At 42.8% G+C, this 17,989-nt stretch overlaps 1 protein-coding gene across 1 annotated transcript in view; it reads right to left on the reverse strand.

The window, feature by feature from the left end:
* LOC311126884 (rho guanine nucleotide exchange factor 2-like) overlaps positions 1 to 17,689 on the reverse strand; it is a 76,395-nt gene extending 58,706 nt beyond the window's left edge. Inside the window, exons 1-5 of the mRNA XM_084158574.1 lie at positions 17,510 to 17,689; positions 10,833 to 10,995; positions 9,023 to 9,090; positions 714 to 777; positions 239 to 371 (exon numbers count right to left, since the gene is read on the reverse strand). Of these exons, the coding sequence (XP_084014700.1) occupies positions 239 to 371; positions 714 to 777; positions 9,023 to 9,090; positions 10,833 to 10,995; positions 17,510 to 17,572 (491 nt within the window). The 5' untranslated portion in view covers positions 17,573 to 17,689. The remainder of the gene's footprint in view (positions 1 to 238; positions 372 to 713; positions 778 to 9,022; positions 9,091 to 10,832; positions 10,996 to 17,509) is intronic.
* Positions 17,690 to 17,989: the final 300 nt, after the last annotated feature.

The following is a 17,989-nucleotide window of genomic DNA, read 5'->3' on the forward strand; positions in this document are numbered from 1 at the left end:
TTTTGACCACGACTGTACATGTACACACACACATATATATATATATATATACACATACATACATATATATATATTAATTAGTGAGTGGGACTTTCATTTCTACTGAAAAGTGTATATGTGGCAGACATATATAGGCATGATGTCACTATTAATGTCAATGACAACATTGCCTGTGGTTTCCCTCGTAACCTCCCCTTTTTTGTGCTTTGGCCAATGAGCAGGCGGTGGCGGCGCTCACCCTGCAATGTTATTGGTGGAGACGCTCTTGGAGAGGGAAAGGCCGGAGCGTCCGCGGCGTGAGCCCAGCAGGGATTGGCAGAGATTGTCAGAGTGGTAGATGGCTGAGCTGGGGCGTTCCCTCATCATGGGGGCTAACGAGGAGTAGATAAAGGAGGAGGACAGGGAAGAGGAGTAGGGGGAAGAGGAGTAGGAGGAAGAGGGGGAGGAAGAAGAGGAGGGAATAGAGGAGGAAGGAGAAGAGGAATATAGTGGAATATTGTAAAAGGGAAACACTCATAGTGAAAAAGGAGTCTCCACAGATGCAATCAGATGCAATTTCAGAGTTCAAAAGTGAAACTACAGTAACTCTTGCTCAATTGCAAAACTGACATTGTTATTACATTCTAGTTCAATAGTGGAAAAAACGTTTTTCTTTGCGTATGTAAAAAATAATTTGAAGTGTGTAGAGTGCGCACGTGTTTGCATGTACTGACTTTTGGTACGAAGGGTCACGTTCTGCAGAGATGAGTTGTTCCTCATGAGAGCCATCTTCTGTTGCTGTGGTTACAGAGTACAGTTCAATATCATATACCACATATTATTACATACTTGTATACAGTGTCTTCAGAACGTATTCACACCCCTTGACTTTTCCACATTTTGTTGTGTTACAGCCTTAATTTAAAATGGAATAAATTGATATTGTGTTTCAATGGCCTAAACACAATACCCCATAATGTCAAAGTGTGATCATGTTTTTAGACATTTTTACAAATTAATGAAAAATGAAAAGCTGAAATTTCTTGAGTCAATAAGTATTCAACCCCTTTGTTATGGCAAGCCTAAATAAGTTCAGGAGTAAACATTTGCTTAACAAGTCACATAATAAGTTGCATGGACACTCTCTGGTCCAATAATAGTGTTTAACATGATTCAACCAAAGACCAGGGAGGTTTTCCAATGCCTCGCTTTTGAAGGCACCTACTGGTAGATGGGTAAAAATAATAAACACAGACCTTGAATATCCCTTTGAGCATGGTGAAGTTATTAATTACACTTTGGATGGTGTATCAATACACCCAGTCACTACAAAGATACAGGCGTCCTTCCTAATTCAGTTGCCAAAAAGGAAGGAAACCGCTCAGGGATTTCACCATGAGGCCAGTGGTGACTAAAACAGTTACAGAGTTTAATAGCTGTAATAGGAGAAAACTGAGGCTGGATTAACAACATTGTAGTTAATCCACAATACTAACCTAAATGACAGAGTGGAAGCCTGTACAGAATAAAAATATTCCAAAACATGTATCCTGTTTGCAATAAGGCACTAGAGTAAAACTGCAAAAAATGTGGCAAAGAAATTAACTGTCCTGAATACAAAGTGTTATGTTTGGGGCAAATCCAACATAACCAGTGGAGGCTCCTCAGAGGAGGAAGGGGAGGACCATCCTCCTCAGTGAATTTCATTAAATTAAAAATAGTAAAACATTGAAAAAATATACTAAATATATTCACGTCACCAGATAATTGATTAAAACACACTGTTTTGCAGTAGCCTCAACAGCACTCTGTTGTAGGGTAGCACCATGGTATAGCCGGAGGACAGCTAGCTTCCGTCCTCCTCTTGGTACATTGACTTCAATACAAAACCTCGGAGGCTCTTGGTTCTCACACCCTTCCATAGATAGATGGGGAGAACAAGTATTTGATACACTGCCGATTTTACAGGTTTTCCTACTTACAAAGCATGTAGAGGTCTGTAATTTTTATCATAGGTACACTTCAACTGTGAGAGACGGAATCTAAAACAAAAATCCAGAAAATCACATTGTATGATTTTTAAGTAATTCATTTGCATTTTATTGCATGACATAAGTATTTCATACATCAGAGAAGCAGAACTTAATATTTGGTACAGAAACCTTTGTTTGCAATTACAGAGATCATACGTTTCCTGTAGGTCTTGACCAGGTTTGCACACACTGCAGCAGGGATTTTGGCCCACTCCTCCATACAGACCTTCTCCAGATCCTTCAGGTTTCGGGGCTGTCGCTGGGCAATACGGACTTTCAGCTCCCTCCAAAGATTTTCTATTGGGTTCAGGTCTGGAGACTGGCTAGGCCACTCCAGGACCTTGAGATGCTTCTTACGGAGCCACTCCTTAGTTGCCCTGGCTGTGTGTTTTGGGTCGTTGTCATGCTGGAAGACCCAGCCACGACCCATCTTCAAGCTCTTACTGAGGGAAGGAGGTTGTTGGCCAAGATCTCGCAATACATGGCCCCATCCATCCTCCCCTCAATATGATGCAGTCGTCCTGTCCCCTTTGCAGAAAAGCATCCCCAAAGAATGATGTTTCCACCTCCATGCTTCACGGTTTGGATGGTGTTCTTGGGGTTGTACTCATCCTTCTTCTTCCTCCAAACACGGCGAGTGGAGTTTGGACCAAAAAGCTCTATTTTTGTCTCATCAGACCACATGACCTTCTCCCATTCCTCCTCTGGATCATCCAGATGGTCATTGGCAAACTTCAGACGGGCCTGGACATGCGCTGGCTTGAGCAGGGGGACCTTGCGTGCGCTACTGTGTGTTACTAATGGTTTTCTTTGAGACTGTGGTCCCAGCTCTCTTCAGGTCATTGACCAGGTCCTGCTGTGTAGTTCTGGGCTGATCCCTCACCTTCCTCATGATCATTGATGAGGTGACGAGGTGAGATCTTGCATGGAGCCCCAGACCGAAGGTGATTGACCGTCATCTTGAACTTCTTCCATTTTCTAATAATTGCGCCAACAGTTGTTGCCTTCTCACCAAGCTGCTTGCCTATTGTCCTGTAGCCCATCCTAGCCTTGTGCAGGTCTTACAGACCTCTACATGCTTTGTAAGTAGGAAGACCTGTGTACAGTGAACACACATATGTACAGTGCATTCGGAAAGTGTTCAGACATCTTCCCTTTTTCCACATTTTGTTAAGTTGTAGCCTTATCTATTATGGATTATTATTATTATTTTATCCCTCAATCTACACACAATACCCCATACTGACAAAGCGAAAACAGGTTTGTAGACATTTTTGCAAATGTATAAAAAAACAAAAACAGAAATACATTATTTACATAAGTATTCAGACCCTTTGCTATGAGACCAAGCCATGAGGTCGAAGGAATTGTCCGTAGAGCTCAGAGACAGAATTGTGTTGAGGCACAGACCTGGGGAAGGGTACCAAAACATTTATGCAGCATTGAAGGTCCCCAAGAACACAGTGGCCTCAATCACTCTTAAATGGAAGAAGTTTGAAACCACCACGACTCTTCCTAGAGCTGGCCGCCTGGCCAAACTGAGCAATCGGGGCAGAAGGGCCTTGGTCAGGGAGGTGACCAAGAACCCGATGGTCACTCTGACAGAGCTCCTCTGTGGAGATCGGAGAACCTTCCAGAAGGACAACCATCTCTGCTACACTCCACCAAATCAGACCTTTACGGTAGAGTGGCCAGATGGAAGCCACTCCTCAGTAAAAGGCACATGACAGTCTGCTTGGAGTTTGCCAAAAGGCACCTAAAAAGGACTCTCAGACCATGAGAAACAAGATTCTCTGTTCTGATGAAACCAAGATTGAACTCTTTGGCCTGAATGCCAAGCGTCACGTCTGGAGGAAACCATGCACCGCTCATCACCTGGCCAACACCATCCCTATGGTGAAGCATGGTGGTGGCAGCATCATGCTGTGGGGATGTTTTTCAGTGGCAGGGACTGGGAGACTAGTCAGGGTTGAGGGATGGATGAACTGAGAAAAGTACAGAGAGATCCTTGATGAAAACCTGCTCCAGAGCGCTCAGGACCTCAGACTGGGGCGAAGGTTCACCTTCCAACAGGACAATGACCCTAAGCACACAGCCAAGACAACGCAGGAGTGGCTTCGGGACAAGTCTCTGAATGTCCTTGAGTTGCCCAGCCAGAGCCCGGACTTGAACCCGATCGAACATCTCTGGAGAGACCTTAAAATAGTTGTGCAGCAATGCTCCCCATCCAGTCTGACAGAGCTTAAGAGGATCTGCAGAGAAGAATGGAAGAAACTCCCCAAATACAGGTGTGTCAAGCTTGTAGCGTTATACCCAAGAACACTCAAGGCTGTAATCGCTGCCAAAGGTGCTTCACCAAAGTACTGAGTAAAGGGTCTGAATACTTTCGTCAATGTGATATTTCAGTTTTGTATTTTGAATACATTTGCTAAAATTTCAAAAAACCTTGTTTTGCTTTGTCTTATGGGGTATTGTGTGTAGATTGATGAGGGAAAAAAACAATTTTATCCATTTTAGAATAAGGCTATAACGTAACAAAATGTGGAAAAAGTGAAAGGGTCTGAATACTTACCGAATGCACTGTATATAGTGTGTATATATATATAGTATATATATATATATATACACACACACATACATACATACAGTGGGGAGAACAAGTATTTGATAACCTGCCAAATCGGCAGTGTTTCCTACTTACAAAGCATGTAGAGGTCTGTAATTTTTATCATAGGTACACTTCAACTGTGAGAGACGGAATCTAAAAAAAAATCTAGAAAATCACATTGTATGATTTTTAAGTAATTCATTTGCATTTTATTGCATGACATAAGTATTTGATATATCAGAAAAGCAGAACTTAATATTTGGTACAGAAACCTTTGTTTGCAATTACGGAGATCACACGTTTCCTGTAGGTCTTGACCAGGTTTGCACACACTGCAGCAGGGATTTTGGCCCACTCCTCCATACAGACCTTCTCCAGATCCTTCAGGTTTCGGGGCTGTCGCTGGGCAATACAGACTTTCAGCTCCCTCCAAAGATTTTCTATTGGGTTCAGGTCTGGAGACTGGCTAGGCCACTCCAGGACCTTGAGATGCTTCTTACGGAGCCACTCCTTAGTTGCCCTGGCTGTGTGTTTTGGGTCGTTGTCATGCTGGAAGACCCAGCCATGACCCATCTTCAAGCTCTTACTGAGGGAAGGAGGTTGTTGGCCAAGATCTCGCAATACATGGCCCCATCCATCCTCCCCTCAATATGATGCAGTCGTCCTGTCCCCTTTGCAGAAAAGCATCCCCAAAGAATGATGTTTCCACCTCCATGCTTCACGGTTTGGATGGTGTTCTTGGGGTTGTACTCATCCTTCTTCTTCCTCCAAACACGGCGAGTGGAGTTTGGACCAAAAAGCTCTATTTTTGTCTCATCAGACCACATGACCTTCTCCCATTCCTCCTCTGGATCATCCAGATGGTCATTGGCAAACTTCAGACGGGCCTGGACATGCGCTGGCTTGAGCAGGGGGACCTTGCGTGCGCTACTGTGTGTTACTAATGGTTTTCTTTGAGACTGTGGTCCCAGCTCTCTTCAGGTCATTGACCAGGTCCTGCTGTGTAGTTCTGGGCTGATCCCTCACCTTCCTCATGATCATTGATGAGGTGACGAGGTGAGATCTTGCATGGAGCCCCAGACCGAAGGCGATTGACCGTCATCTTGAACTTCTTCCATTTTCTAATAATTGCGCCAACAGTTGTTGCCTTCTCACCAAGCTGCTTGCCTATTGTCCTGTAGCCCATCCTAGCCTTGTGCAGGTCTTACAGACCTCTACATGCTTTGTAAGTAGGAAGACCTGTGTACAGTGAACACACATATGTACAGTGCATTCGGAAAGTGTTCAGACATCTTCCCTTTTTCCACATTTTGTTAAGTTGTAGCCTTATCTATTATGGATTATTATTATTATTTTATCCCTCAATCTACACACAATACCCCATACTGACAAAGCGAAAACAGGTTTGTAGACATTTTTGCAAATGTATAAAAAAACAAAAACAGAAATACATTATTTACATAAGTATTCAGACCCTTTGCTATGAGACCAAGCCATGAGGTCGAAGGAATTGTCCGTAGAGCTCAGAGACAGAATTGTGTCGAGGCACAGACCTGGGGAAGGGTACCAAAACATTTATGCAGCATTGAAGGTCCCCAAGAACACAGTGGCCTCAATCACTCTTAAATGGAAGAAGTTTGAAACCACCACGACTCTTCCTAGAGCTGGCCGCCTGGCCAAACTGAGCAATCGGGGCAGAAGGGCCTTGGTCAGGGAGGTGACCAAGAACCCGATGGTCACTCTGACAGAGCTCCTCTGTGGAGATCGGAGAACCTTCCAGAAGGACAACCATCTCTGCTACACTCCACCAAATCAGACCTTTACGGTAGAGTGGCCAGATGGAAGCCACTCCTCAGTAAAAGGCACATGACAGTCTGCTTGGAGTTTGCCAAAAGGCACCTAAAAAGGACTCTCAGACCATGAGAAACAAGATTCTCTGTTCTGATGAAACCAAGATTGAACTCTTTGGCCTGAATGCCAAGCGTCACGTCTGGAGGAAACCATGCACCGCTCATCACCTGGCCAACACCATCCCTATGGTGAAGCATGGTGGTGGCAGCATCATGCTGTGGGGATGTTTTTCAGTGGCAGGGACTGGGAGACTAGTCAGGGTTGAGGGATGGATGAACGGAGAAAAGTACAGAGAGATCCTTGATGAAAACCTGCTCCAGAGCGCTCAGGACCTCAGACTGGGGCGAAGGTTCACCTTCCAACAGGACAATGACCCTAAGCACACAGCCAAGACAACGCAGGAGTGGCTTCGGGACAAGTCTCTGAATGTCCTTGAGTTGCCCAGCCAGAGCCCGGACTTGAACCCGATCGAACATCTCTGGAGAGACCTTAAAATAGTTGTGCAGCAATGCTCCCCATCCAGTCTGACAGAGCTTGAGAGGATCTGCAGAGAAGAATGGAAGAAACTCCCCAAATACAGGTGTGTCAAGCTTGTAGCGTTATACCCAAGAACACTCAAGGCTGTAATCGCTGCCAAAGGTGCTTCACCAAAGTACTGAGTAAAGGGTCTGAATACTTTCGTCAATGTGATATTTCAGTTTTGTATTTTGAATACATTTGCTAAAATTTCAAAAAACCTTGTTTTGCTTTGTCTTATGGGGTATTGTGTGTAGATTGATGAGGGAAAAAAACTATTTTATCCATTTTAGAATAAGGCTGTAACGTAACAAAATGTGGAAAAAGTGAAAGGGTCTGAATACTTACCGAATGCACTGTATATAGTGTGTATATATATATAGTATATATATATATATATATACACACACACATACATACATACAGTGGGGAGAACAAGTATTTGATAACCTGCCAAATCGGCAGTGTTTCCTACTTACAAAGCATGTAGAGGTCTGTAATTTTTATCATAGGTACACTTCAACTGTGAGAGACGGAATCTAAAAAAAAATCAAGAAAATCACATTGTATGATTTTTAAGTAATTCATTTGCATTTTATTGCATGACATAAGTATTTGATATATCAGAAAAGCAGAACTTAATATTTGGTACAGAAACCTTTGTTTGCAATTACGGAGATCACACGTTTCCTGTAGGTCTTGACCAGGTTTGCACACACTGCAGCAGGGATTTTGGCCCACTCCTCCATACAGACCTTCTCCAGATCCTTCAGGTTTTGGGGCTGTCGCTGGGCAATACAGACTTTCAGCTCCCTCCAAATACTTTCTATTGGGTTCAGGTCTGGAGACTGGCTAGGCCACTCCAGGACCTTGAGATGCTTCTTACGGAGCCACTCCTTAGTTGCCCTGGCTGTGTGTTTCGGGTCGTTGTCATGCTGGAAGACCAGCCACGACCCATCTTCAATGCTCTTACTGAGGGAAAGAGGTTGTTGGCCAAGATCTCGCGATACATGGCCCCATCCATCCTCCCCTCAATACGGTGCAGTCGTCCTGTCCCCTTTGCAGAAAAGCATCCCCAAAGAATGATGTTTCCACCTCTATGCTTCACGGTTGGGATGGTGTTCTTGGGGTTGTACTCATCCTTCTTCTTCCTCCAAACACGGCAAGTGGAGTTTAGACCAAAAAGCTCTATTTTTGTCTCATCAGACCACATGACCTTCTCCCATTCCTCCTCTGGATCATCCAGATGGTCATTGGCAAACTTCAGACGGGCCTGGACATGCACTGGCTTGAGCAGGGGGACCTTGCGTGCGCTGCAGGATTTTAATCCATGACGGCGTAGTGTGTTACTAATGGTTTTCTTTGAGACTGTGGTCCCAGCTCTCTTCAGGTCATTGACCAGGTCCTACCGTGTAGTTCTGGGCTGATCCCTCACCTTCCTCATGATCATTGATGCCCCACGAGGTGAGATCTTGCATGGAGCCCCAAACCGAGGGTGATTGACAGTCATCTTGAACTTCTTCCATTTTCTAATAATTGTGCCAACAGTTGTTGCCTTCTCACCAAGCTGCTTGCCTATTGTCCTGTAGCCCATCCCAGCCTTGTGCAGGTCTACAATTTTATCCCTGATGTCCTTACACAGCTCTCTGGTCTTGGCCATTGTGGAGATGTTGGAGTCTGTTTGATTGAGTGTGTGGACAGGTGTCTTTTATACAGGTAACGAGTTCAAACAGGTGCAGTTAATACAGGTAATGAGTGGAGAACAGGAGGGCTTCTTAAAGAAAAACTAACAGGTCTGTGAGAGCCGGAATTCTTACTGGTTGGTAGGTGATCAAATACTTATGTCATGCAATACAATGCAAATTAATTACTTAAAAATCATACAATGTGATTTTCTGGATTTTTTTTTTAGATTCCGTCTCTCACAGTTGAAGTGTACCTATGATAAAAATTACAGACCTCTACATGCGTTGTAAGTAGGAAAACCTGCAAAATCGGCAGTGTATCAAATACTATATATCCTCTTATTTCTTACCCTCTGTTTCATTTTGGTACAGTTGGGCAACGTGTCTCGACAGCGGTTGTGGATGGTTACACTGCAGGCTGTGAGAAAAAGAAAACACACGTGACTCACTCTTTCTAACATTTTCTTTCTCTCCTCTCACTCACTCTGCCCTCACTCTAAATGTCCCCCCTACTCTATATGTATATTTCTGTCTCTCTCAATTTGTTCCTCTGTTTTATATTGTCAACCTTTATCGAATATGGAGCACTTTTAATATATGGTGAGGATCTCCTTCTCTCTTCCCACTTCTCTTTCCCTCTCCCCCATCTTGCACTTATCCCCCCTGCCTTGTTTGTGGCCATTGTTTCATTTCCTGTGCAGGGTTTGTGAACAGGACGTTAGGGTATAGACACAACTGGCGGAGGGGAGGAGAGACCTAGGGGGGTTTAGGAACCCTCTAACCCAGTTTCATTGGTCCTCCACCGCCCGCCCTTAACACTTCTCTGACCCAAATCTGGACTTAAAGCCTACTTAAATTAGTAGGGTTACACACTGAAGAAGGCAATCCAGACTGCTTTGACTTATTAACCGGTTTGATTTGGTGCAGTGAAATCAAGCCAAACTAAATCTGGTAAGTGTAAGTGTACTAGCATCCATGGTATTCACCACCTCCTTACCAACCCCTAAGTGTTACCGTGAATGCATTTCCATATTTCATAATTTAGTATTAGGAATTTGAACAACGCCATGAGACTAAAACAAAAACAGTAACCTTTGACCTATAACTCCCCCTCAAAATAGGAAGAACCTGCAAGGTACCGAGTTAGCGTCTGGCTACATTAGTGGTTACCACCTGCCACCGACACAGATCAGAGCAGAGCCTGGTGCAGGCCAGCACAGGGTGCACAGTTCTGACACAACACCAGGGCTATTATCTGTGTACAGGGGCATGGAGTCCTGACAACACAGGGACTGTTTGTTATAAGGTTTGGTTGAGAAATGAAGAAATGCTACCCAGCAGAAAAAGTGAAGTATAAAGGCATAACAGGAAAGGGAGTGTGTGTGTGTGTGTGTGTGTGGGTGGGGGGGGACACGTGCAGGACTGTGTCTATATTTGTGTGTGAAATGTTTGTCAAAATGTATTCCTATAATGTAAATATTTCAAAATAAATACTTAGAATAAGACACAAACGAAAATATATTCCAGCACAATCTTTGTCAGTTAAATCAAATGTAATGAAAACACATTGGGCTGCAGCTCCTTCTAGGCCAGTTTGGCTGTGATGATGGCAGTGGAGAGGTGTTTATGAGTGGGTGTGAAGCTCTCCATCTCCAACTCTCACCCATTATCTGACTGCATGTAGATCAATGTTCATAATATAACTATTTTAAATGGAATTGATAGTCACATTGCCGTTTATTACTGTGTTGTAGCTTGTTTGGCCCGTTAACAGGTTGATTTGGTTGTAAAGGAATGGTATAGTGTAGGTTGTTCCCTTTGGTAGTCCCTCAATATTCTGCCACTATAGAGTGATGTGACAATGTATGTTCTGATAGATTATGCTGCATTTTTGTAAAGCGTTTTAGGGTTTTAGAGAGGTACAGGGTGTGGTATGTTTTAGAGGTGCTCTTTTGGTTTGCTGAGGTACACATGCTGTGTAGCTCAGGTCTGTATCTGAAGGATGTGGTGGGTAGGCAAGGCTTACTGGGACAGTTAAGGGCCACTATAGGGGTGCTGTGTGTGTGTGTGTGTGTGTGTGTGTGTGTGTGTGTGTGTGTGTGTGTGTGTGTGTGTGTGTTAGTAGTTGTATTAATTTGTAGTAGTATTAGTAGTACTCACTGGGGCAGCTGAGGGCCTCCTTGGCAGTGATGCTCTTGTTGCATGCTGAACAGAGGGTGGTCCCTGACACGGTGAGGGAGGTGAAGAGATGCCCGTTGCTGTAGCGCGCCTCCCTGTCCCGCGCCTCCTTCTCCCTCTCCCTCATGCGCTCCTTCTCCTTATTCTGGGAGGAAATGAAAAAAAGGAGAAGCAGAATGCACTGATGACATACAATGGCACCGTTGACATAAGGTGGACAGGTCAAAGTTTAAATTGTGTGTCAGAACTTCCCTTAATCCTCCTAATCTTCCACTTTTAAAAAGAGGCCTTTTAGATTGCATCAATACCTTAAAGCAACATGTTGGTAGAAAGCATACAGTTCGTGACAACAGCAAACAGAAGCAAAATCTATGCGTTACCAGTAGCCCTCTGAGGTGTCAAAAGTAGATTACCAAAAGGGAGAATCACAAACGCTAAAGAGGGAGTTCCCCCCCGGATCCGTCACACACCCCATTGTTATCATCTTAATGTTCCATCGTTAATGAGGATTTCCTAATGCAATGTCCACAATCATCTTGTAACCATAGCTACCTTGACCAGGCAGGCCATAGTTGCCCTGACAACTAACTTAATAGCTGATACTACCTCTAACTAAAAACCCCAGTGTGTTCCTGTGAGAGAAGCATGAGCAATGTTCAGTGTCTTCTGGGACCAGTCTGATAAAGCAGAACTTTCTGCAACATAAATTGCTGACTTCTTAGAAACTAAAAGTAGTCACCGCCGCATTGAACCTGTACAATTTCCTCAGTGTTGGGATTGCTTGTTCAAGCAGCTGTAAAGGGTTAACAATGTCTTCCCATCCTTTTAGAGTTGTGCCAAATAATGTATTTTTGTCTGTATGTCAGGGGAGGGAGAGCCTTATGTCTGTTGCCATGTTGACATCCTGTACAGGAAGTAGACAGGGAAGGCTTCCTCTTTTGGGGCTAAAGTGGGCAAGGCGAGCTGTTGCTAAGGCAACAGCGGCAAAAGAGGGAGGTCACCACAAAACCGCACTTGTGCAGTTCTCATTTGAGGTCAAAAGTTTTTCTGTATTCAGTATGAAATAATTGAGGATAAAGGTGAGAGTTAGACTCTTGATTCTCTGTGTGTGAGATCAGTATGTGTGGGTAGGTCTCAAAAACAAATGTCACTGTAAAAGTAAAAGCATTTACAAAACCGGTCAGAATTTGCTGACAGCGATGACCAGCAGAGGATGTTAATATATGAGAGAGAGGATGTTAATATATGAGAGAGAGGATGTTAATATATGAGAGAGAGAGAGAGGAGACAAGACTTCCAGCACTTCACACAACATAGGCCTAGAATGCAACACAATAGATGTCTGTGTTTTCACTGTCTTTCTCCACCTTCTCACTCACTACCCCCCACTCTCTCGATCATTGCCTTCTGTTGCTTTTCTCTGTTTCCGCTGTTTTTCTACAGAAGGCTGATATTGAGAAGCAAATTGGAGAACGCCTTGTGATGATCACATGAACTTTGCAATAAAAGAGGAACCCAAGCTAGCCAGATTGACTGTAGTTTGCCATGTCATAATAAATATTTCAGAGTGGTAAATGTCTAGACAATGACCTTCATGGTGTTTTCTACCATCTCATAGTCCACACAGCACTAACACACCTGATAAATTGTCTGGTTGACAAAGCAAGACTTAATGAGTAGATTATTCGTCACATCAGGTTGAACTGTGTGTTAGTGCTTGGCTGGAACAAACATGTGGGTTATGGGGACAGGAGTTGAGAAACACTGCTCTGAATCTATCCAGAGACTACTTGCAGTACCAGTCAAAAGTTTGGACACACCTACTCATTCAAGGGTTTTTCTAATTTTTTTTTTACAATTTTCTACATTGTAGAATAATAGTGAAGACATCAAAACTATGAAATAACACATATGGAATTATGTGGTAACCAAAAAAAGTGTTAAACAAATCAAAATATATTTTATATTTGAGATTCTTCAAATAGCCACCCTTTGCTTTGATGACAGCTTTGCACACTCACCTGGAATGCATTTCAATTAACAGGTGTGCCTTAAAAGTTCATTTGTGGAATTTCTTTCCTTCTTAATGCGTTTGACCCAATCAGTTGTGTTGTGACAAGGTATACAGAAGATAGCCCTATTTGGTAAAAGACCAAGTCCATATTATGGCAAGAACAGCTCAAATAAGCAAAGAGAAACAACAGTCCATCATTACTTTAAGACATGAAGGTCAGTCAATACGGAACATTTTAAGAACTTTAAAAGTTTCTTCAAGTGCAGTCGCAAAAACCATCAAGCGTTATGATGAAACTTCATCTCATGAGGACCGCCACAGGAATGGAAGACCCAGAGTTACCTCTGCTGCAGAGGATAAGTTCAGTAGTTACCAGCCTCAGAAATTGCAGCCCAAATAAATGCTTCACAGAGTTCTAGTAACAGACACATCTCAACATCAACTGTTCAGAGGAGACTGTGTGAATCAGGCCTTCATGGTTGAATTGCTTCAAAGAAACCACTACTAAAGGAGACCAATAAGAAGAAGAGACTTGCTTGGGCCAAGAAACATGAGCAATGGACATTAGACTGGTAGAAATGTGTCCTTTGGTCTGGAGTCCAAATTAGAGATTTTTGGTTCCAACCGCCGTGGCTTTGTGAGACGCGGTGTGGGTGAACGGATGATCTCTGCATGTGTATTTCCCACCGTAAAGCATGGAGGAGGTGGTGTTATGGTGTGGGGGTGCTTTGCTGGTGACAATGTCTGTGATTTATTTAGAATTCAAGGCACACTTAACCAGCATGGCTACCACAGCATTCTGCAGTGATACGCCATCCCATCTGGTTTGGGCTTAGTGGGACTATCATTTGTTTTTCAACAGGACCATGACCCAACACACCTCCAGGCTGTGTAAGGGCTATTTTACCAAGAAGGATAGTGATGGAGTGCTGCATTAGATGACCTGGCCTCCACAATGCCCCGACCTCAACCCCAATTGAGTTGGTTTGGGATGAGTTGGGCCGCAGAGTGAAGATAAAGCAGCCAACAAGTGCTCAGCATTTGTGGGAACTCCTTCAAGACTGTTGGAAAAGCATTTCAGGTGAAGCTGGTTGAGAGAATGCCAAGAGTGCGCAAAGCTGTCATCAAGGCAAAGGGTGGCTATTTGAAAAATCTCAAATATAACATATATTTTGATTTATTTAACACTTTTTGGTTACTATATGATTCCATATGTGTTATTTCATAGTTTTGATGTCTTCACTATTATTCTACAATGTAGAAAATAGTAAAAATAAAGAAAAACCCTGGCATGAGTAGGTGTGTCCAAACTTTTGACTGGTACTGTATACAGTTCATTCTTTTTATTTAAACTTTATTTATATAGGTTTGTCTCACTGAGATAAATGTATATTGCAAGAGAAATTAGTTCAAAATAGCAGCAGTCGGCATAGTGATGTCCAAAAGTTAACATTTGCCAATACTACCATTACATTTTGGCATCATCACCTCAGTGGTGACCCATGAAATTCAGGGTTGACTTTGATATGCTGGACCAGGTTTTCCAAACCTCTACATCTGTACTGTCCATAATTGTTGGTCAATGTTTGTGCACCTGTTTGAAGTTAAATGTTATTTTAATGCAGCTATGCAAAGCACTAACAGTTTTATAGGAAATAGAGAATAACTATACCAATGAAGTTTAAAATTAGTCATTTCTGATGAGTCAGAGGCAAAGCACACCTCTCTCTCAATATACAGCCTAGTCCTGTAGAATTGGCTTAGACAATAAAGTGAGCAATACATCAGGGAGTGAAATAATAGATGGGGTGAGATAGAGAGACAGATATAGAAGTTAGTTTGTGCTGTCATTAAAAGGTGTCAGGACGATAACACTGAGAAAGACATGAGAATATGGACAGAGTCTATAGGGGGATTCATTTTATAGTCTTCCACCTGTCTACTTCACTGAGTCACTGATAAAGCAACGGCAAACACACACAACAAAAGTATGTTTCACACCTCTATTATACAGTGTGTGTGTTTCCTAAAATTTCCATGCTTCCTGTGTGTTGTTATGTGTATCAACATCAAATTTGTGTGTGTGCGTACGCTCCAGATTAAGGATCTGTAACCGCTGTGTGGATTGAGGTGGCCCTGTAGCCTGGTTTCTGTCCTCTGGAGGGATGCTGGGCAAAGCAGAGCCTGAGGTGGATTCAAGTTTAGTCTCCCTGATCGACATACCATACAGAGGGACAAGAAGATAACGAGGAGTCAGTCTAATATTGGCGTGTGTGAGTGCGTGTGTGTGTGTGTGTGTGCCTCCAACCTCACACACTCAACTCTCTAATGCACCAGAGTCATTGCTCTCTACGGAAGTCGTATCCTCCATCTCTCTGTATCTCACACTATATCTTTCTCCATCCCTCTCTCTCACTCTTTATTTCTAACTCTCAAGCTTTGTCCTTCGCCCTCGGTCCTCTCGTTCTAACTCTCAAGCTTTGTCCTTCGCCCTCGGTCCTCTCGTTCAAACACATTCACGCCTACACACATTCTCCTACACAGTTTCCCCTGTGTGCTATAGATTGCAATATATCCCTCCCACCTCACTCCTGTACTGTAGGAAGTATTCCTATTTCATTTGGTTAAGTTGAACACAACCATACATACCGATCAAAAGAATAACATAAGGAATCACAGTGACGATGATGGTTTTTACTCTGGTCACTAATTGTACTTGGAATGTTACTATTTAAAAAAGGTGTAGTATGCAGACATCACTCCGCCATTTCCTAATAGTTTGTCTAATTTCAATTTATGTGACAAAACAAGCAGTCATTGTGTAGAGAATCATTGTACTATCTAAACCGCTGTCAAATATATTTTCCATAACCAAAAATATTGAATTTTCAGCTGGTGTACAAAACCGAAAGTAAAAGATGCAAAAACGAAACATAGAACAGATCTATAGGTTCTTAGACTTGCTTTCAATGAGAATGACAGATCTATAAATCACATTTCTATGTGAATTTGGTTGGGTCGTCCCAAAAGTTACATATTGCAGCTTTAATCAGGGTTCGAATTACAAGGGTGTGTAGGAGTGCTGGGGACAACCATAGCAAATAAGGGCACCCAAGCTTTAAAACATCAACAGCGGGCGTTGTAATAAGCGTTTCTTACTTTGATATACTAGGGCAGTGTTTCTCAGCCTTTATTAGGGACAGACCTAGGTGGTATTTGGTTTCTTTCAAATACTTGATCGCTTGACCTTGCCTGGTGCAAAGGAATCAAAAGAATACTCCCATTTAGTGCAAACACAGCCCATATGCACTCCAGGCAGGCTCTGTGAAACACTCCCAGTATTTAAGAGAAAACAAATACTATTTAAACTCAGGTCTGATTAGTGTAGTGGAGTGAACGTGTAACTTGAACCAAGAACACCAGCAAAATGACTCGAAGCATAGGGGTCTCCTGAATTTGTGTTGAACATACAAAACCTCTAACTGTCCAGTTTGTAGTAGTGTGTGAGTGACAAATAGATTAGTTGGCACTGACCCCAATACTATGTTCATGTTCAATAAATATGCAATAGGCATACATTCGCACACACACACACCCCACCGTAGGAAAGTGATGTTCATATGGCGCTGGCAAGCCAATGCTTTTCTTAGCCATCCGCCATCCACTGTGCCAGAGAAAGCAGATAATATCACACCAACAGAGTGCCATTTCTATGGCAACCGATGCTATAGTCAAATACACACAAACACTACATGTACGCCTCCCTTACATACAAGATCACTACATTAACAAAACTAAGGGCACATGCAGTCCTCACTCCCTGAAACCAGCACACACCAAGTATGTGCACACCTACACACAATCAGTCTAATTGGGAGGCAAAATGGTACACGCAACATGTCATTTGAATATCGCAGGCTTGCATGGTAGTAGCATGATGCACTGTTGTTTTGTAGTTGTAGCCTATGTATGGTGTATAACGTTCATATATATAATTCTGAAATAAAACTAAAATACTGTACTGGTACATGCTTCTTCTAATCAGAAATGTTACACTAATGGTATAACTTATTTTAGGGGTGTCTCATAGGCCTATATATAGCCTACATGGAAAACTGCAAATGTGGAAACAACTGTAGTTCCAATGACTATGTTTGCTCTCCAGTATGTGGCAACACTTCTGGGTACCGATGCACAAATATCCCTAACCCCCCACCCCACCCCCAACAAACTTTCTCTAACTCAGACACCTAGTCTCGACTATTTTTGGGGAATCATGACCAAACAGAAAAAGGTGATGAACATGTATAGGCTTCCAGCGTACCCAGACCAGTTGTCACCATATGCGCAGCATCATTGCCAAGCGCGCCACTTGCTTTTGTAAAGTATCTCCATATTGCGCAAACTTCCTGAAAATTGCCTACGTGCTTCTGCAATGACGATCGCAATCTAAACGTTATCGTTATAACCAATGTAAGATAATGTCTCCAATCCTGAAATTACATCCACAAGTTTCAAGTTTTATTAGTCGTATGTACAGATGCGCTCGAAACATTTGCTTTTTGCGCATTTCACTTTTCTTGTCAGAAGTTTGCCAGTAACACACGTTATCAGTATTAGTAAGCCTCCAAATACATCCACTCACCCGTAAATGTATATCTCTCATTCTCTCTTGTCGAATTTTCGACAGATCCGCGACTCTGGACATGGTGAGAATCGAGACCCTTCCTCTCCAGTAAGATTATGAATCCTTTTAAAGGCAAAGCGCTTGTGGCTGTCAAGCAGGAACTTCAAATATCTGCCTGTTTTGTTCTTCCCTGAGAGGTTAACGCTAAAGTAGTTCTATAATTATAATTCAACTTCTCTGTATCCCTAGTCCAACGCTTCTGTCACTGATGCTGCGTAAGAGGCTGCTTTCTCATACAGGAAATTCAGTCGTTTTTTTGCACTTCAGATGATCAAAAATTACGCCTACTGGAGGAGGTTTCATGGTTTCAGAATCAGCCCCTCTTTCAATTATGTGGTACCATTCACTGCTAGCACAGAGATGGGATAGATGGAAGTAAATCAAGAAAAGTGTTTAGCTCTTTCTGGTACTATTCTGGTATTATGGAGAGAGAGGGAA

This window comes from Coregonus lavaretus (genome assembly GCF_964263955.1).
Source record: "Coregonus lavaretus genome assembly, chromosome: 3".
In the NCBI taxonomy this organism is placed as follows: Eukaryota; Metazoa; Chordata; class Actinopteri; order Salmoniformes; family Salmonidae; genus Coregonus; species Coregonus lavaretus.